General features: G+C 42.1%; 1 protein-coding gene across 1 annotated transcript in view; it reads left to right on the forward strand.

The window, feature by feature from the left end:
* The window catches only part of HGSNAT (heparan-alpha-glucosaminide N-acetyltransferase), a 46,105-nt gene that overhangs the window by 19,435 nt on the left and 11,067 nt on the right, over positions 1 to 15,603 (forward strand). The window contains exons 6-10 of the mRNA XM_032618365.1: positions 10,482 to 10,551; positions 11,419 to 11,516; positions 12,973 to 13,049; positions 13,648 to 13,678; positions 15,092 to 15,252. Coding sequence (XP_032474256.1) covers positions 10,482 to 10,551; positions 11,419 to 11,516; positions 12,973 to 13,049; positions 13,648 to 13,678; positions 15,092 to 15,252 — 437 coding nt within the window. The remainder of the gene's footprint in view (positions 1 to 10,481; positions 10,552 to 11,418; positions 11,517 to 12,972; positions 13,050 to 13,647; positions 13,679 to 15,091; positions 15,253 to 15,603) is intronic.

Genomic DNA, 15,603 nt, shown 5'->3' on the forward strand with positions numbered 1-15,603 from the left:
AGGTTTTGTATCGTCATGTTTTCATTGTCATTTGTTTCTAGATATTTTTTATTTCCTCTTTGATTTCTTCAGTGATCTCTTGGTTATTTAGTAGCATATTGTTTACTCTCCATGTGTTTGTATTTTTTAGGTTTTTTTTCCTGTAATTGACATCTAGTTTCATAGTGTTGTGGTCAGAAAAGATACTTGATACTATTTCAGTTTTCTTAAATTTACCAAGGCTTGATTTCTGACCCAAGATATGGTCTATCCTGGAGAATGTTCCATGAGCACTTGAGAAGAAAGTGTACTCTGTTGTTTGGGGATGGAATGTCCTATAAATATCAATTAAGTCCATCTTGTTTAATGTGTCATTTAAATCTTGTGTTTCCTTATTTATTTTCATTTTGGATGATCTGTCCATTGGTGAAAGTGGGGTGTTAAAGTCCCCCACTATGATGGTGTTACTGTCGATTTCCCCTTTTATGGCTGTTAGCATTTGCCTTATGTATTGAGGTGCTCCTCTGTTGGGTGCATAAATATTTACAATTGTTATATCTTCTTCTTGGATTGATCCCTTGATCGTTATGTAGTGTCCTTCTTTGTCTCTTGTCATAGTCTTTATTTTAAAGTCTGTGTTGTCTGATACGAGAACTGCTACTCCAGCTTTCTTTTGATTTCCTTTTGCATGGATTATTTTTTTCCATCCCCTCACTTTCAGTCTGTTTGTGCCCCTAGGTCTGAAGGGGTTCTCTTGCAGACAACATATATACAGGTCTTATTTTTGTATCCATTCAGCCAGTCTATGTCTTTTGGTTTGAGCATTTAATCCATTTACATTCAAGGTAATTATCGATATGTATGTTCCTATTACCGTTTTCTTAATTGTTTTGGGTTTGTTTTGGTAGGTCTTTTCTGTCTGTGTTTCCTGCCTAGAGAAGTTCCTTTATCATTTGTTGTAAAGCTGGTTTGGTGGTGCTGAATTCTCTTAGCTTTTGCTTGTCTGTAAAGGTTTTAATTTCTCCGTTGAATCTGAATGAGATCCTTGCTGGGTAGAGTAATCTTGGTTGTACGTTTTTCCCTTTCATCACTTTAAATATGTCCTGCCACTCCCTTCTGGCTTGCAGAGTTTCTGCTGAAGAATCAGCTGTTAACCTTATGAGGATTCCCTGTATGTTATTTGTTGCTTTTCCCTTGCTGCTTTTCATATTTTTTCTTTGTATGTAATTTTTGATAGTTTGATTAATATGTGTCTTGGTGTGTTTTTCTTTTGGTTTATCCTGTATGGGACTCTGCGCTTCCTGGACTTGATTGACTATTTCCTTTCCCATGTTAGGGAAGTTTTCGACTATAATCTCTTCAAATATTTTCTCAGACCCTTTTTTTTCTCTCCTTCTTCTGGCCCCCTAATAATTCGAATGTTGGTGCGTTTAATGTTGTTCCTGAGGTCTCTGAGACTGTCCTTAGTTCTTTTCATTTTTTTTTCTTTATTCTGCTCCCTGTCAGTTATTTCCACCATTTAATCTTCCAGCTCAGTTATCCGTTCTTCTGCCTCGGTTATTGATTCCTTCTAAAGTATTTTTAGTTTCAGTAGTTTTGTTGTTCATCATTGTTTGTTTGCTCTTTAGCTCTTCTAGATCCTTGTTAAATGTTTCTTGTGTTTTCCCCATTCTGTTTCCGAGACTTTGGATCATCTTTACTGTCATTACTCAGAATTCTTTTTCAGATAGGTTGCCTATTTTGTCTTCATTTATTTCATCTTTTAAGTTTTTACCTTCCTCCTTCATCTGTAACTTTTTTTTGTCGTTTCTTTGTTTTTTTTTTGATAGGTGGCGCTGTAATCCTATCTTACTGGTTGTTTGGCCTGAGGTTTCCAGCACTGGCGTTTGCAAGCAGTTGGTTAGAGCCAGGTCTTGGTGCTGAGATGAGGACCTCCAGGGGGCCTCACTCCAATGGATATCCCTCGGGGTCTGAGGTTCTCTGTTAGTCCATTGGTTTGGACTCGGAGCTCCCACCGCAGGAGCTTGGGCCCGACCTCTGGCCTGGGAACAGGATCCTGCAAGCCAGTCACTGGGTGTTGCTACCATCGCCTTAGGCATCCGTGGTCCCCCACCAGTCCCTGGTAGGTGCCCTAGTTGTGCAGAGACACGAATTCCATGTCCTCCTAGTCCGCTATCTTGACTCCGCCCCCTGAGTCCTTATCTTTTAGCAGTACGTACTGAAGTATTTATAGATGAAATGATATCTCTGATTTTCTTTCTTTATTTTTTTAAAATATATTCTTTTTAAAAATTAATTAATTAATTTGGTTGCACTGGGTTTTAGTTGAGGCAGGCGGGCTCCTTAGTTGTGACACACAGGCTCCTTATTTGCAGCTCGTGGGCTCCTTAGTTGTGGCAGGCAGGCTCCTTAGTTGCAGCATGTGAACTCTTAGTTGCAGCATGCATGTGGGATCTAGTTCCCTGACCAGGGATCCAACCCAGGCCTCCTGCTTGGGAGCATGGAGTCTTATCCACTGCACCACCAGGGAAGTCCCCTATGATTTTCTTTAAAATGACCAAGCCAAGTCAGGGAAAAGGGGCAGTGGGTGGGAGTATAGATGAAGTAAGATTCAAGATGAAGATGAAGACCATGCTTCGTAGATACTTGTTGAAGGTAGGTAATGGGTCCATAGTGGTTCATTATCCTGGTTTGTCTACTTATATGTATGTATATGTTTGAAACTTTCCATGACCAAAAAAAAAAAAAAAAGGAAAGAGGAGGAAAAATCCTATGCATTGAATATTTCAAATGTTCAAATGTGCAAATTTTATGCAAAACCTGTATGAGTATGAAGTTTATTACACTTTTCAGTATCAAGAGAGCTGGAAGCACAGTACATATAAGGGCTTGTAATATTAGAAATGTTATATATAATTTCTATAAGAAAGCCCTCAATGATTTACAGACAAAGATTTGCCTTCTCTTGATTTTTTAATCAAAGAATTATACTTACTAAAAGGGCAAATTTAATCATTCTTATATACCAAATTTAAAATGCTAAGTATTCATTATTATTTGAAAAATAACAAATTGGCCTGTTAGCTCTGAGTTTGCTACAGTTGTTGGGTTGAGAAAGGATTCTGTGTGGACTTTAATAATCGGATGTGGGGACATAAAGTAGAAAGTTCATGTCTTTATGGGCACAAACAAACTAAATAAAAGTGAAACTGTCCCAGAAAATTTCAGGAATTGTAAATAACAAAAGATATTACCCCATCAAGTCACTAAGCAATCTTTAGTGTATTGGAAGTCAGGATTCATTTCCACTCCAAAGTTTAAAAAAAAAAGGGGGGAAGTAAACTAAATCAGAATGTAAACATCGTGTAAAAGAGCTAAATATACTTTTTGAAACATTTTTTCCAAGTAAGAACTCTTGTTTCAAAGAAAAACCAGTTAAGATGTTTATCTTTTGTTAATCATGTAAATCAACTTAATATCCTCTGGATATCTTGTTGCACTAAAGCACCATCTAGGAGAAAGAACCCAGTACATTAACTGTGAGTCACTCCAAGGTCACTGTCAAACTTTCTCAGTTTGCATCTGTGCATTTTTTTTTTTTTGGCCATGCCACACGGCATGTAGGATCTTAGTTCCCCAACCAGGGATCGAACCCGTGCCCCCTGCAGTGGAAGCATGAAATCCCAACCACTGGATGGCCAGGAAAGTCCCACATCTGTGCATTTTTATTTAGTTGTAATTGAGTCTGAATACTATGATTTGCTTTCTGTATTTAATAGTTTGTATTTATATTTCTTTGTACAGGCATTCTTTTTTTTTCCATGGTGGGCAAAATTTTTTTTTCTTTTGTTTCTCTTTTTTTTAAATTTGTCTTATTGAAGTATAGTTGATTTACAATGCTGTGTTAATTTCTACTGTACAGTAAAGTGATTCAGTTATACATGTATATACATTCTTTTTTTTAATATTCTTTTCCATTATGGTTCATCATAGGATATTGAATACAGTTCCCTGTACTGTATAGTAGGACCTTGTTGTTTATCCATTCTCTATATAATAGTTTGCATCTGCTAATCCCAACCTCCCATTCCATCCCTCTCCCACTCCCCTCCCCCTTGGCAACCACAAGTCTGTTCTCTATGTCTGTGAGTTTGTTTCTGTTTCGATATGAGTGATATCATATGGTATTTGTCTTTCTCTGACTTCACTTAGTATGATGGTTTCTGGGTCCATCCTGTTGCTGCACTGTTCCTGCTGTTTTAATAGCCATAGCTCATCCTCTCACAGATGCAGACACTGAGATTAGTCATTGCTGCATTGGGCACGTTTGGTTGTTGCAGGCTTCTGCTATTCTAACTTTAATAGTGTTGTTAATCAGAATTCCAGCGACGGGGAATAATGATCTCATTTCACCCTCACAGCACTCTTTTTTTTTTTAATTTTGCATATTTTTTATACAGCAGCTTCTTATTAGTTATCCATTTTATACATATTAGTGTATACCTGTTAATCCCAATCTCCCAGTTCATCATACCACCACCACCCCACCACTTTCCCCCACTTGGTGTCCATATGATTGTTTGCTATATCTGTGTCTCTATTTCTGCCCTGCAAACCAGTTCATCTGTACCAGTTTTCTAGGTTCTACATACATGCGTTAATATACAATATTTGTTTTCCTCTTTCTGACTTACTTCACTCTGTGTGACAGTCTCTAGATCCATCCACGTCTCAACAAATGACTCAGTTTTGTTCCTTTTCATGGCTGAGTACTATTCCATTGTATATATGTACCACAACTTCTTTATCCATTCGTCTGTCGATGGGCATTTAGGTTGCTTCCATGACATGGCTATTGTAAATAGTGCTGCAGTGAACACTGGGGTGCATGTGTCTTTTTGCATTATGGTTTTCTCTGGGTATATGCCCAGTAGTGGGATTGCTGGGTCATATGGTAATTCTATTTTTAGTTTTTTAAGGAACCTCCATACTGTTCTCCATAGTGGCTGTATCAATTTACATTCCCACCAACAGTGCAAGAGGGTTCCTTTTTGTCCCAACCCAATACAGCATTTGTTGTTTGTAGATTTTCTGATGATGCTCATTCTAACTGGTGTGAGGTGATACCTCATTGTAGTTTTGATTTGCATTTCTCTAATAATTAGTGATGTTGATCAGCTTATTGTGTGCTTCTTGGCCATCTGTATGTCTTCGTTGGAGAAATGTCTGCTTAGGTCTTCTGCCCACTTTTGGATGGGGTTGTTTGTTTTTTTAATATTGAGCTGCATGAGCTGTTTATATATTTTGGAGATTAATCCTTTGTCCGTTGATTCGTTTGCAGACATTTTTTCCCATTCTGAGAGCTGTCTTTTCGTCTTGTTTGTAGTTTCCTTTGCTTTGCAAAAGGTTTTACGTTTCATTAGGTCCCATTTGTTTATTTTTGCTTTTATTTCCATTACTCTAGGAGGTGGATCAAAAAAGATCTTGCTGTGATTTATGTCATAGAGTGTTCCTCCTATGTTTTCCTCAAAGAGTTTTATAGTGTCTGGTCTTACATTTAGGTCTTTAGTCCATTTTAAGTTTATTTTTGTGTATGGTGTTAGGGATTGTTCTAATTTCATTCTTTTACATGTAGCCGTCCAGTTTTCCCAGCACCACTTAATGAAGAGACTGTCTTTTCTCCATTTTATATCCTTGCCTCCTTTGTCATAGATTAGTTGACCATAGGTGCGTGGGTTTATCTCTGGGCTTTCTATCCTGTTCCATTGATCTATATTTCTGTTTTTGTGATAGTACCATATTGTCTTGATTACTGTAGCTTTGTAGTATAGTCTGAAGTCAGGGAGTCTGATTCCCCCAGCTCTGGTTTTTTCCCTCAAGACTGCTTTGCCTATTCAGGGCCTTTTGTGTCTCCATACAAATTTTAAGATTTTTTTGTTCTAGTTCTGTAAAAAAATGCCATTGGTAATTTGATGGGGATTGCATAGAATCTGTAGATTGCTTTGGGTAGTATAGTCATTTCCCCAATATTGATTCTTCCAATCCAAGATAATGGTATATCTCTCCATCTGTTTGTATCATCTTTAATTTCTTTCATCAGTGTCTTCTAGTCTCCTGCATACAGGTCTTTTTTTCTCCCTAAGTAGGTTTATTCCTAGGTATTTTTTTCTTTTTGTTGCAGTGGTAAATGGGATTGTTTCCTTAATTTCTCTTTCTGATTTTGCATTTTTAGCGTATAGGAATGTGAGAGGTTTCTGTGCATTAATTTTGTATACTGCAACTTTACCAAACTCATTGATTGGTTCTAGTAGTTTTCTGGTGGCATCTTTAGGGTTTTCTATGTAGAGTAGCATGTCATCTGCAAACAGTGACAGTTTTTTCTTCTCTGATTGCCGTGGCTAGGACTTCCAAAACTATGTTGAATAATTGTGGCGGAAGTGGACATCCTTGTCTTTTTCATGATCTTACAGGAAATGCTTTCAGTTTTTCACCATTAAGAATGATGTTTGCTGTGGGTTTGTCGTATATGGCCTTTATTATGTTGAGGTAGGTTCCCTCTATGCTCTCTTTTGGGAGGGTTTTTATCATAAATGGGTGTTGAATTTTGTCAGAAGCTTTTTCTGCATCTATTGAGATGATCATACAGTTTTCCTTCAGTTTGTTAATACGGTGTATCACATTGATTGATTTGCGTATATTGAAGAATCCTTGCATCCCTGGGATAAATCCCTCTTGATCATGGTGTATGATCCTTTTAATGTGTTGTTGGATTCTGTTTGCTAGTATTTTGTTGAGGATTTTTGCATCTATATTCATCAGTGATATTGGTCTGTAATTTTTTTTTTTGTCGTATCTTTGTCTGGTTTTGGTATGAGGGTGATGGTGGCTTCATAGAATGATTTTGGGAGTGTTCCTTCCTCTGCAGTTTTTTGGAAGAGTTTGAGAAGGGTGGGTGTTAGCTCTTCTCTAAATGTTTGATAGAATTCACCTGTGAAGCCATCTGGTCCTGGTATTTTGTTTGTTGGAAGATTTTTGATTACAGTTTCTATTTCATTACTTGTGATTGGTCTGTTCGTATTTTCTGTTTCTTCCTGGTTCAGTCTTGGAAGGTTATACCTTTCTAAGAATAGGTCCATTTCATTGGCATAGAGTTGCTTGTAGTAGTCTCTTAGGATGCTTTGTATATCTGCGTTGTCTGTTGTAACTTCTCCTTTTTCATTTCTAATTTTATTGATTTGAGTCCTCTCCCTCTTTTTCTTGATGAGTCTGGCAAATGGTTTATCAATTTTGTTTATCTTCTCAAAGAAGCAGCTTTTAGTTTTATTGATCTTTGCTATTGTTTTCTTTGTTTCTATTTCATTTATTTCTGCTCTGATCTTTATGATTTCCTTCCTTCTACTAACTTTGGCTTTTGTTTGTCCTTTCTCTAGTTCCTTTAGGTGTAAGGTTAGATTGTTTATTTGAGATTTTTCTTGTTTCTTGAGGTAGGCTTGTATAGCTATAAACTTCCCTCTTAGAACTGCTTTTGCTGCATCCTATAGGTTTTGGATCATTGTGTTTTCTTTGTAATTTGTCTCTAGGTATTTTTTGATTTCCTCTTTAATTTCTTCAGTGATCTCTTGATTATTTAGTAACGTATTGTTTAGCCTCCATGTGTTTGTGTTTTTTATGTTTTTTTTCCTGCAGTTGATTTCTAATCTCATAGTGTTGTGGTCAGAAAAGATCCTTGATATGATTTCAATTTTCTTAAATTTCCTGAGGCTTGATTAGTGACCCAGGGTGTGATCTATCCTGGAGAATGTTCTATGTGCACTTTAGAAGAAAGTGTGATCTGCTGTTTGGATGGAATGTCCTATAAATATCAATTAAATCTGTCTGGCCTGTTGTGTCATTTAAAGCTTGTGTTTCCTTATTAATTTTCAGTTAGGATCATCTGTCCATTGGTGTAAGTCCCCCACTATTACTGTGTTACTGTCGATTTCCTCTTTTATAGCTGTTAGCAGTTGCCTTATGTATTGAGGTGCTCCTATGTTGGGGTGCATATATATTTATAATTGTTCTATCTTCTTCTTGGTTTGATCCCTTGATCATTATTTAGTGTCCTTCCTTGTCTCTTGTAACATTCTTTATTTTAAAGTCTATTTTGTCTGATATGAGTATTGCTGTTCCAGCCCTCTTCTGATTTCCATTTGCATGGAATATCTTTTTCCATCCCCTCACTCTCAGTCTGTATGTGTCCTTAGGTCTGAAGTGGGTCTCTTGTAGACAGCATATATATGGGTCTTTTTTTTTTTTCCATTCTGTGAGCCTGTGTCTTTTGGTTGGAGCGTTTAATCCATTCACGTTTAAGGTAATTATTGATATGTATGTTCCTATTACCATTTTCCTAATTGTTATGGGTTTGTTTTTATAAGTCCTTTTCTTCTCTTGTGTTTCCCACTTAAAGAAGTTCCTTTAGCATTTGTTGTGGAGCTGGTTTGGTGGTGCTGAATTCTCTTAGCTTTTGCTTGTCTATAAAGCTTTTGATTTGTCCATCTAATCTGAATGAGATCCTTGCTGGGTAGAGTAATCTTGGTTGTAGTTTCTTCACTTTCATCACTTTAAATATGTCCTGCCACTCCTTTCTGGCTTGTAGAGTTTCTTCTGAGAAATCAGCTGTTAACCTTATGGGAGTTCCCTTGTATGTTATTTGTCATTTTTCCCTTGTTCCTTTCAATAATTTTTCTTTGTCTTTAGTTTTTGTCAGTTTGATTACCATGTGTCTCGGCGTGTTTCTCTTTGGGTTTACCCTGCCTGGGACTCTGCGCTTCCTGGACTTGGGCGGCTATTTCCTTTCCTGTGTTAGGGAAGTTTTTGACTATAAGCTCTTCAACTATTTTCTTGGGTCCTTTCTCTCTCTCTTCTCCTTTTGGGACCCCTATAATGAGAATGTTGTTCTGTTTAATGTTGTCTCAGAGGTCTCTTAGGCTGTCTTCATTTCTTTTCATTCTTTTTTCTTTATTCTGTTCCGCAGCAGTGAATTCCACCATTCTGTCTTCCAGGTCACTTATCCGTTCTTCTGCCTCACTTATTCTGCTGTTGATTCCTTCTAGTGTATTTTTCATTTCAGTTATTGTATTGTTCATCTTTGTTTGTTCTTTAATTCTTCTAGGTGTTTTTATTTAATTCTTCTAGGTCTTTGTTAAACATTTCTTGCATCTTCTCGATCTTTGCCTCCATTCTTTTTCCAAGGTCCTGGACCATCTTCACTATCATTATTCTGAATTCTTTTTTCTGGAAGGTTTCCTGTCTCTGCTTCATTTAGTTGTTTTTCTGGGGTTTTATCTTGTTCCTTCATCTGGTACATAGCCCTCTGCCTTTTCATCTTGTCTGTCTTTCTGTGAATGTGGTTTTTGTTCCACAGGCTGCAGGATTGTAATTCTTCTTGCTTCTGCTGTCTGCCCTCTGGTGGATGAGGCTATCTTAGAGGCTTGTGCACGTTTCCTGTTGGGAGGGACTGGTGGTGGGTAGAGCTGGGTGTTGCTGTGGTGGACACAGGTCAGTAAAACTTAATCTGCTTGTCTGCTGATGGGTGGGGGTGTGCTCCCTCCCTGTTGGTTGTTTTGTCTGAGACGACCCTACCCTGGAGCATACCTGGGCTCTTTGGTGGGGCTAATGGCGAACTCTGGGAGGGCTCAAGCCAAGTACTTCCCAGAACTTCTGCTGCCAGTGTCCTTGTCCTCATGGTGAGACACAGCCACCCCCCGCCTCTGCAGGAGACCCTCCAACACCAGCAGGTAGGTCAGGTTCAGTCTCCTATGGGGTCACTGCTCCTTCCCCTGGGTCCCGATGCGCACACCACTTTGTGGGTGCCCTCCACGAGTGGAGTCTCTGTTTCCCCCAGTCCTGTCAAAGTCCTGCAATCAAATCTGGCTAGCCTTCAAAGTCTGATTCTCTAGAAATTCCTCCTCCCGTTGCCAGACACCCAGGTTGGGAAGCCTGACGTGGGGCTCAGAACCCTCACTCTAGTGGGTGGACTTCTGTGGTATAAGTGTGCTCCAGTTTGTAAGTCACCCACCCAGCGGTTATGGGATTTGATTTTACTGTGATTGCGCGCCCCCCCCATCTCATTGTGGCTTCTCCTTTGTCTTTGGATGTGGGGTATCTTTTTTGGAGAGTTCCAGTGTCTTCCTGTTGATGATTGTCCAGCAGTTAGTTGTGATTCTGGTGCTCTCGCAGGAGGGAGTGAGCGCACGTCCTTGTACTCTGCCATCTTCCTCACAACACCCTTGAACGAAAGCTCTGTCTTTATTCCTGTCTCATCGATCAGGAGACCATGCTGTCAGGGTGAAGCATTTGAAAGTACTTGGATTTCTACTTCCGTTTCATTAAAACACTTTAAAATGTTTAATTCTTTGACTTGTATAGAATGTGAACTTTAAATTAATTTCCTTTCAATATGATACCATTCTGAAAATTCTGCCGAGGAAAACAAATCAACCAGGCCTTTCATTTATTTACAGCTTGGAAGACTTTCGTGATTGGATTTCTAAAGCCATAAATTCTCAGGAAACGGATGGCCTCATCAATTCTGTGAGTTGTTAAAACGCATCGTCTGTGCTCTGGGTGTTTTCCTAGATTCGGATTTACAGTCCGCTGTTTAGTAATCTTAATTATCTCATGCTGTGCGAGGCCAGGTCATGTGTCCTGCCTTCTTGGTAAACAGCAGTCCTCGCTGGCCCCGTGAAGGGTGCCCCCTCCCCGCCCCCGTCTTTGTGAGGCTGGAGCTTGAGCTGCTTTGTGATGCTGGGTGTGGAGATGGTTTTCACTCTTCAGGCAGCACTGTTGAATCAATCCGTTTAAGTAGAGAGTATCAGGATGATGGGCTTCCCTGGTGGCGCAGTGGTTGAGAGCCCGCCTGCCGATGCAGGGGACACAGGTTTGTGCCCCGGTCCAGGAAGATCCCACATGCCGTGGAGCGGCTGGGCCCATGAGCCACGGCTGCTGAGCCTGCGTGTCCGGAGCCTGTGCTCCGCAACGGGAGAGGCCACAACGGTGAGAGGCCCGCGTACCGAAAAAAAAAAAAAGATGAAGACAAAAGAGTGAGAGACATCAGTATTAAATCTATACATGGGATGGCCTGCTGTGATGATTAAACATACTGTGTTAATTGATTAACATGGATGTATCTGTGTCCACTTTTGGACACACTTGCTGGTACTCTTGCTCCTTTGTGGTCATTTATCAGCATGGCCACGGAGAGCTCAGCAGGCGGCACATAAACAAATAAAGTGAAAAACCTAACCTCTAGGCGGGGTCTTTACAAAAGCAAATTAAAGTATTATCCAGAACAATGATCCTTGGCTTTCACTCTGCTAATTTCTTCCCTAAAACACAGGAAAGTATAGTTTACTCTTTTGTATTATGAACTGTTTGCATTTTTCTCCTCTTTTCCGGCAGGAGCTGGGGTCTCCGAGCAGGGCGGGCGACCCCCCACCAGAGGCCTGGCGTCAGTCGGCGGCCCCCCTGCGCCTCCGCAGCGTGGACACGTTCCGCGGGTACGTGGGCTCCCTGGTGACCCGTGGGCACAGGTGGCCTCGGGTGGCACGTTCACAAGTCCACCCACTTGCAGCGGGAGGCATTTCACGTGCCTTTTACTCTGTAGGCTAGAAAGGATTTCCTGCCCTAAAGAGAAATCGGCAGCCTCTCGTGACTTGAAAACTGTCACGAGAGCCAGGGTGACGTGTCACTGGAGAGCAGCAGTGGGAGAGGCCGGAGCCCGTCTCCCCTGGTGCACAGGTGCTGCTGAGAAAGCCACTCACACGTGTGAGCAGCTGCCCGAGGGCCCCGTGTCCGCTCAGCCCTGGACCAATGGGCCAGTGCCCCAGTCTGGAAACGGAACCCGGGATAGCCCTCGGCCTCCTCCACCATTCACACAGCAGCTCGGATATCAACTGACAGCAAATCCACAGAGTCCTGCAGTAAATTGTTATTTTCCAGTTCTGGGAAAAGAACGAAGGCCAGGACCAAACTCTGAAAATAGAGTCTAAGACTGTATGGCTGAAAAGCAATATCTAGGTGTCAGGTCTTCTCTTTCTCCCACTGAGGCCTTTCAAACTCCAGTGATAACCTGATAACTGACCCAACTTCCCGAGCTCTAAGTGTTCCTGTGTGTGTGTCCAAAGCCAGGCAGTAATAACAGTAATGATACTAATAGTAACCACTGCTCACAGTTTTGAGTCCTCATGGTATGCCAAGCACTGTTCCAGCTTGTCTTAATTTCTTTAATCTTTTAGCAATCCAATGAAGTATATACTTTTAATAATACACCTGTTTCACAGGTAAAGAAATTGAGCCACAGAGTTGAGTAAGTTGGGCTCCAGAGTGCCCACAAATCACCCACTGACATACTAACGTTTTTATTCCTCGTATTCTGAGAAATTAGCAGCAAACAACAGCACATGCAGAATCTGTTTTATTGTATTCCTCTTTCGTTCGGAGATGTTCACAGGTGGATGGGAGTCGACATTGATTAAGTGCTAAGATGTTTCAAGCACCGTTTAGGTGCTGTGATGTACGTTACTCTCCATCGTGGTGCCTGTGGTCCCCAGGTCAGGGGTGTCCCTCCTCACAGAGAACTGATGAGGGGCTCACCTGAGGTCCAGTGGCTCCTAAGAGAGAGGGACCCAGGGCTTGACCCTAAAGACTGTCCCCTCCCACTACAGTTCTTTAACCTGAGACATCTAAGTAATTAGCACAAAGTGGAGTGATCGGGAATGTTTTGCACCATTTTCAAGTTACACAGTTCAGTGTTGGTGTAAGTTTTTCTTCAGACGTCGTGTTGGAAACGTTGGCAGAGAGGGCTTTAGCGCGGGGTCCTAACCGTGATGGTTCGAAGTGGGAGTTTCCTGCTTTTTCAGTGTCTGCTTGTATCATGACGGCACCTGTGTCCTGCAGCCGGGCCATCCTTGTCACATGCCCAGGCCCTGAGAGTGTATCTTTGTGGCTTTGCAGGATCGCTCTCACCCTCATGGTCTTTGTGAACTACGGAGGTGGGAGATACTGGTACTTCAAGCACGCGAGTTGGAACGGTAAGACACCGCCGAGAGGTCGCCTTGCAGACGCGGGCCCTCTGAGAGCCGCAGGTAGGAGGGCTCCTTGGCGTCCCCCAGGGGTTCCAGAGGTGAGCCCCACAGAGGCCCCTTAGGTCATTCTGTCAGCCTTCAGCTCTGTTCTTCCTTTCATGTGCTCTGGCTCCGAGATGCTTCGCTGTCATCACGTTGTAAACGATCCCTGTGCTCTCCTAGGTGTGCCCTGTGCCTCAGCCGCACGGGCGTCCTGCCCCGAGACTCATGGTCCTCCTGGGGATGCCGTGGAGCTCGGGGTGGTCTGAGTGGCGCTGAACAGTGGCTGTGAATCTGGCTGGGGGGTTGCTTTAGGATGGGTTTTGAGTAAGATCTGCCTAAGATCACAGATTGTCCGCACACTTCTCTGTGGTGCTCCCACAGCAGGGGTGCTCTCAGGTGGCGCCTGGGCTGGCCCCTGGCCACAGAGTCCAGGGAGCTCGGTGCTGCTTCATGAGGTTTACCCAGGGCTTTCCCCGTCAGTGTGAGATGGAAGCCTTCCCGGGTCAGGGAGCACCGGCGTTCCCGGTCCTTTCCTCACTGTCGTGCTTCTGTTCTGCTGCAGGACTGACGGTGGCTGACCTTGTGTTCCCGTGGTGAGTTGCAAATCCACCATCTGCTCTTCGTAGCCCATCTGCAAAGTTTTGTTTTCAGCGGATGCTGGACCTTCCCGACACCAGCCTTGAGTTCCGGGCTGTGGGCCTGTGCTGCCCACAGGTGGTGGCGTGATGAGGTCCTTCCGAAAGCCGGGTTCCTGAATCGTTCTGACACTTGGCCTCGTGCTTATCTAAGACACGTGAGAATAAAAGACTGCTGATTTCAGAGGGAACGTTTTATTAGTGTGGATATGATGTACAAGATCCTGGAATCGCGTAGGAAATCATAAATTCTGAATATTCCACTAATCCTGAAAATAAATTTAAATATGTTAGTTCCTAAAAGGTATGCAGTATATCAGTATCAGAGAATACTGATAATTATGTAGCCGTTAAGGATAGTAATAAGTTACACTTTAAAATAATAGTGGAGGACTTCCCTGGTGGTGCAGTGGTTAAGAACCTGCCTGCCAATGCAGGGGGCACGGGTTCAAGCCCTGGTCCAGGAAGATCCCACATGCCGCGGAGCAACTGAGCCCGTGCGCCACAACTACTGAGCCCACGAGCCACAACTACTGAAGCCTGTGTGCCTAGAGCCCATGCTCCGCAACAAGAGAAGCCACCGCAATGAGAAGCCCGCGCACCGCAACGAAGAGTAGTCCCTGCTCACCACAACTAGAGGAAGCCCGTGTGCAGCAACGAAGACCCAATGCAGCCAAAATAAATAAATAAACAAATTAAATAAATAAATTAATTAATAAAATAAAATAAAATAATAGTGGAGTACCCCGCTCTGCCCGGAGCATTCCCCTGCTGAGGGACTCTGGCCCCTGCACAGCGTGGCTCTTGTGTCTTTGCTGAGATGCTTTGAGCGACTTGCCTCCATCATTTATAGGCAGGACCAGCCACTGGTTTGCGTCTTTGGTCCCCAGTGTTTCACTGCTAACGTGAACTCAGGTTTATCTGAGTGGGGGAGGAGTTCCTTTTGTTTTAATTGACGTATAGTTGATGTACAATATTATATAAGTTACAGGTGTACAATATAGGGATTCACAATTTTTAAAGGGTACACCCCGTTTATAGTTATTATAGAATATTGGTATTCCTTATGTTGTACAGTACATCCTTGTAGCTTATTTTATACCTGGTGGTTTGTCTGTCTTTGATGGAAGGCTTGTCCGTGGAAGCTGCAGTCAGTCCCAAAGGATCTCCCTCTAAGACGGGACGAGAAGGTGCACAGTCCTTCCAGCCCAACATCTTGATTCTTCTCCACCACTAAACCGGATGTGGTTTCAATCGTCAGTTTCTTTCAAAAATCATGTGTTGCTTCTCTTATGTAGTAGATTATAAAATACTCATCACGCAGAGACAAAGTTGAAAGTGGCCATCTAGTAATAGCTGTTGTTTTTTTAGGTTTGTGTTTATTATGGGATCTTCGATCTTTCTGTCAATGACTTCCGTTCTGCAGCGGGGATGTTCAAAATTCAGATTGCTGGGGAAAATCGCGTGGAGGAGTTTCCTGTTAATCTGTATAGGAATTGTCATTGTGAACCCCAATTATTGCCTTGGTCCACGTAAGTATTTTTTCCCCTCTGTTAGAATGTATTCAGGTTGAAATAGGGAAACGATGTGTTATAATTTGAAAGAAATGCAGTTTCTCCATCTCATGTACCTGCAAAAAGAACAGTTACTAGAAAAGTATATCTAATGCTTGTATGACTTTGGGCATTATTATTATTACTATCTTGGAATTTTAGGCCTGGGAGGTGCCACCAAGTCCACTCAAACCCTTCTGTACAAAGGAAGACCCTGGGGCTGGGAGAGTGAGGTGCTGTGTCCGTGTGTAGTGAAGGGCAGAGCAGGGACCAGACCAGGCCACTGTTTCTCAGAGCCGCCCTCCTGCCGCTTTGGTTTCACCAGCTTTC

Source organism: Phocoena sinus, chromosome 21 (genome assembly GCF_008692025.1).
Source record: "Phocoena sinus isolate mPhoSin1 chromosome 21, mPhoSin1.pri, whole genome shotgun sequence".
Lineage (NCBI taxonomy): Eukaryota > Metazoa > Chordata > Mammalia > Artiodactyla > Phocoenidae > Phocoena > Phocoena sinus.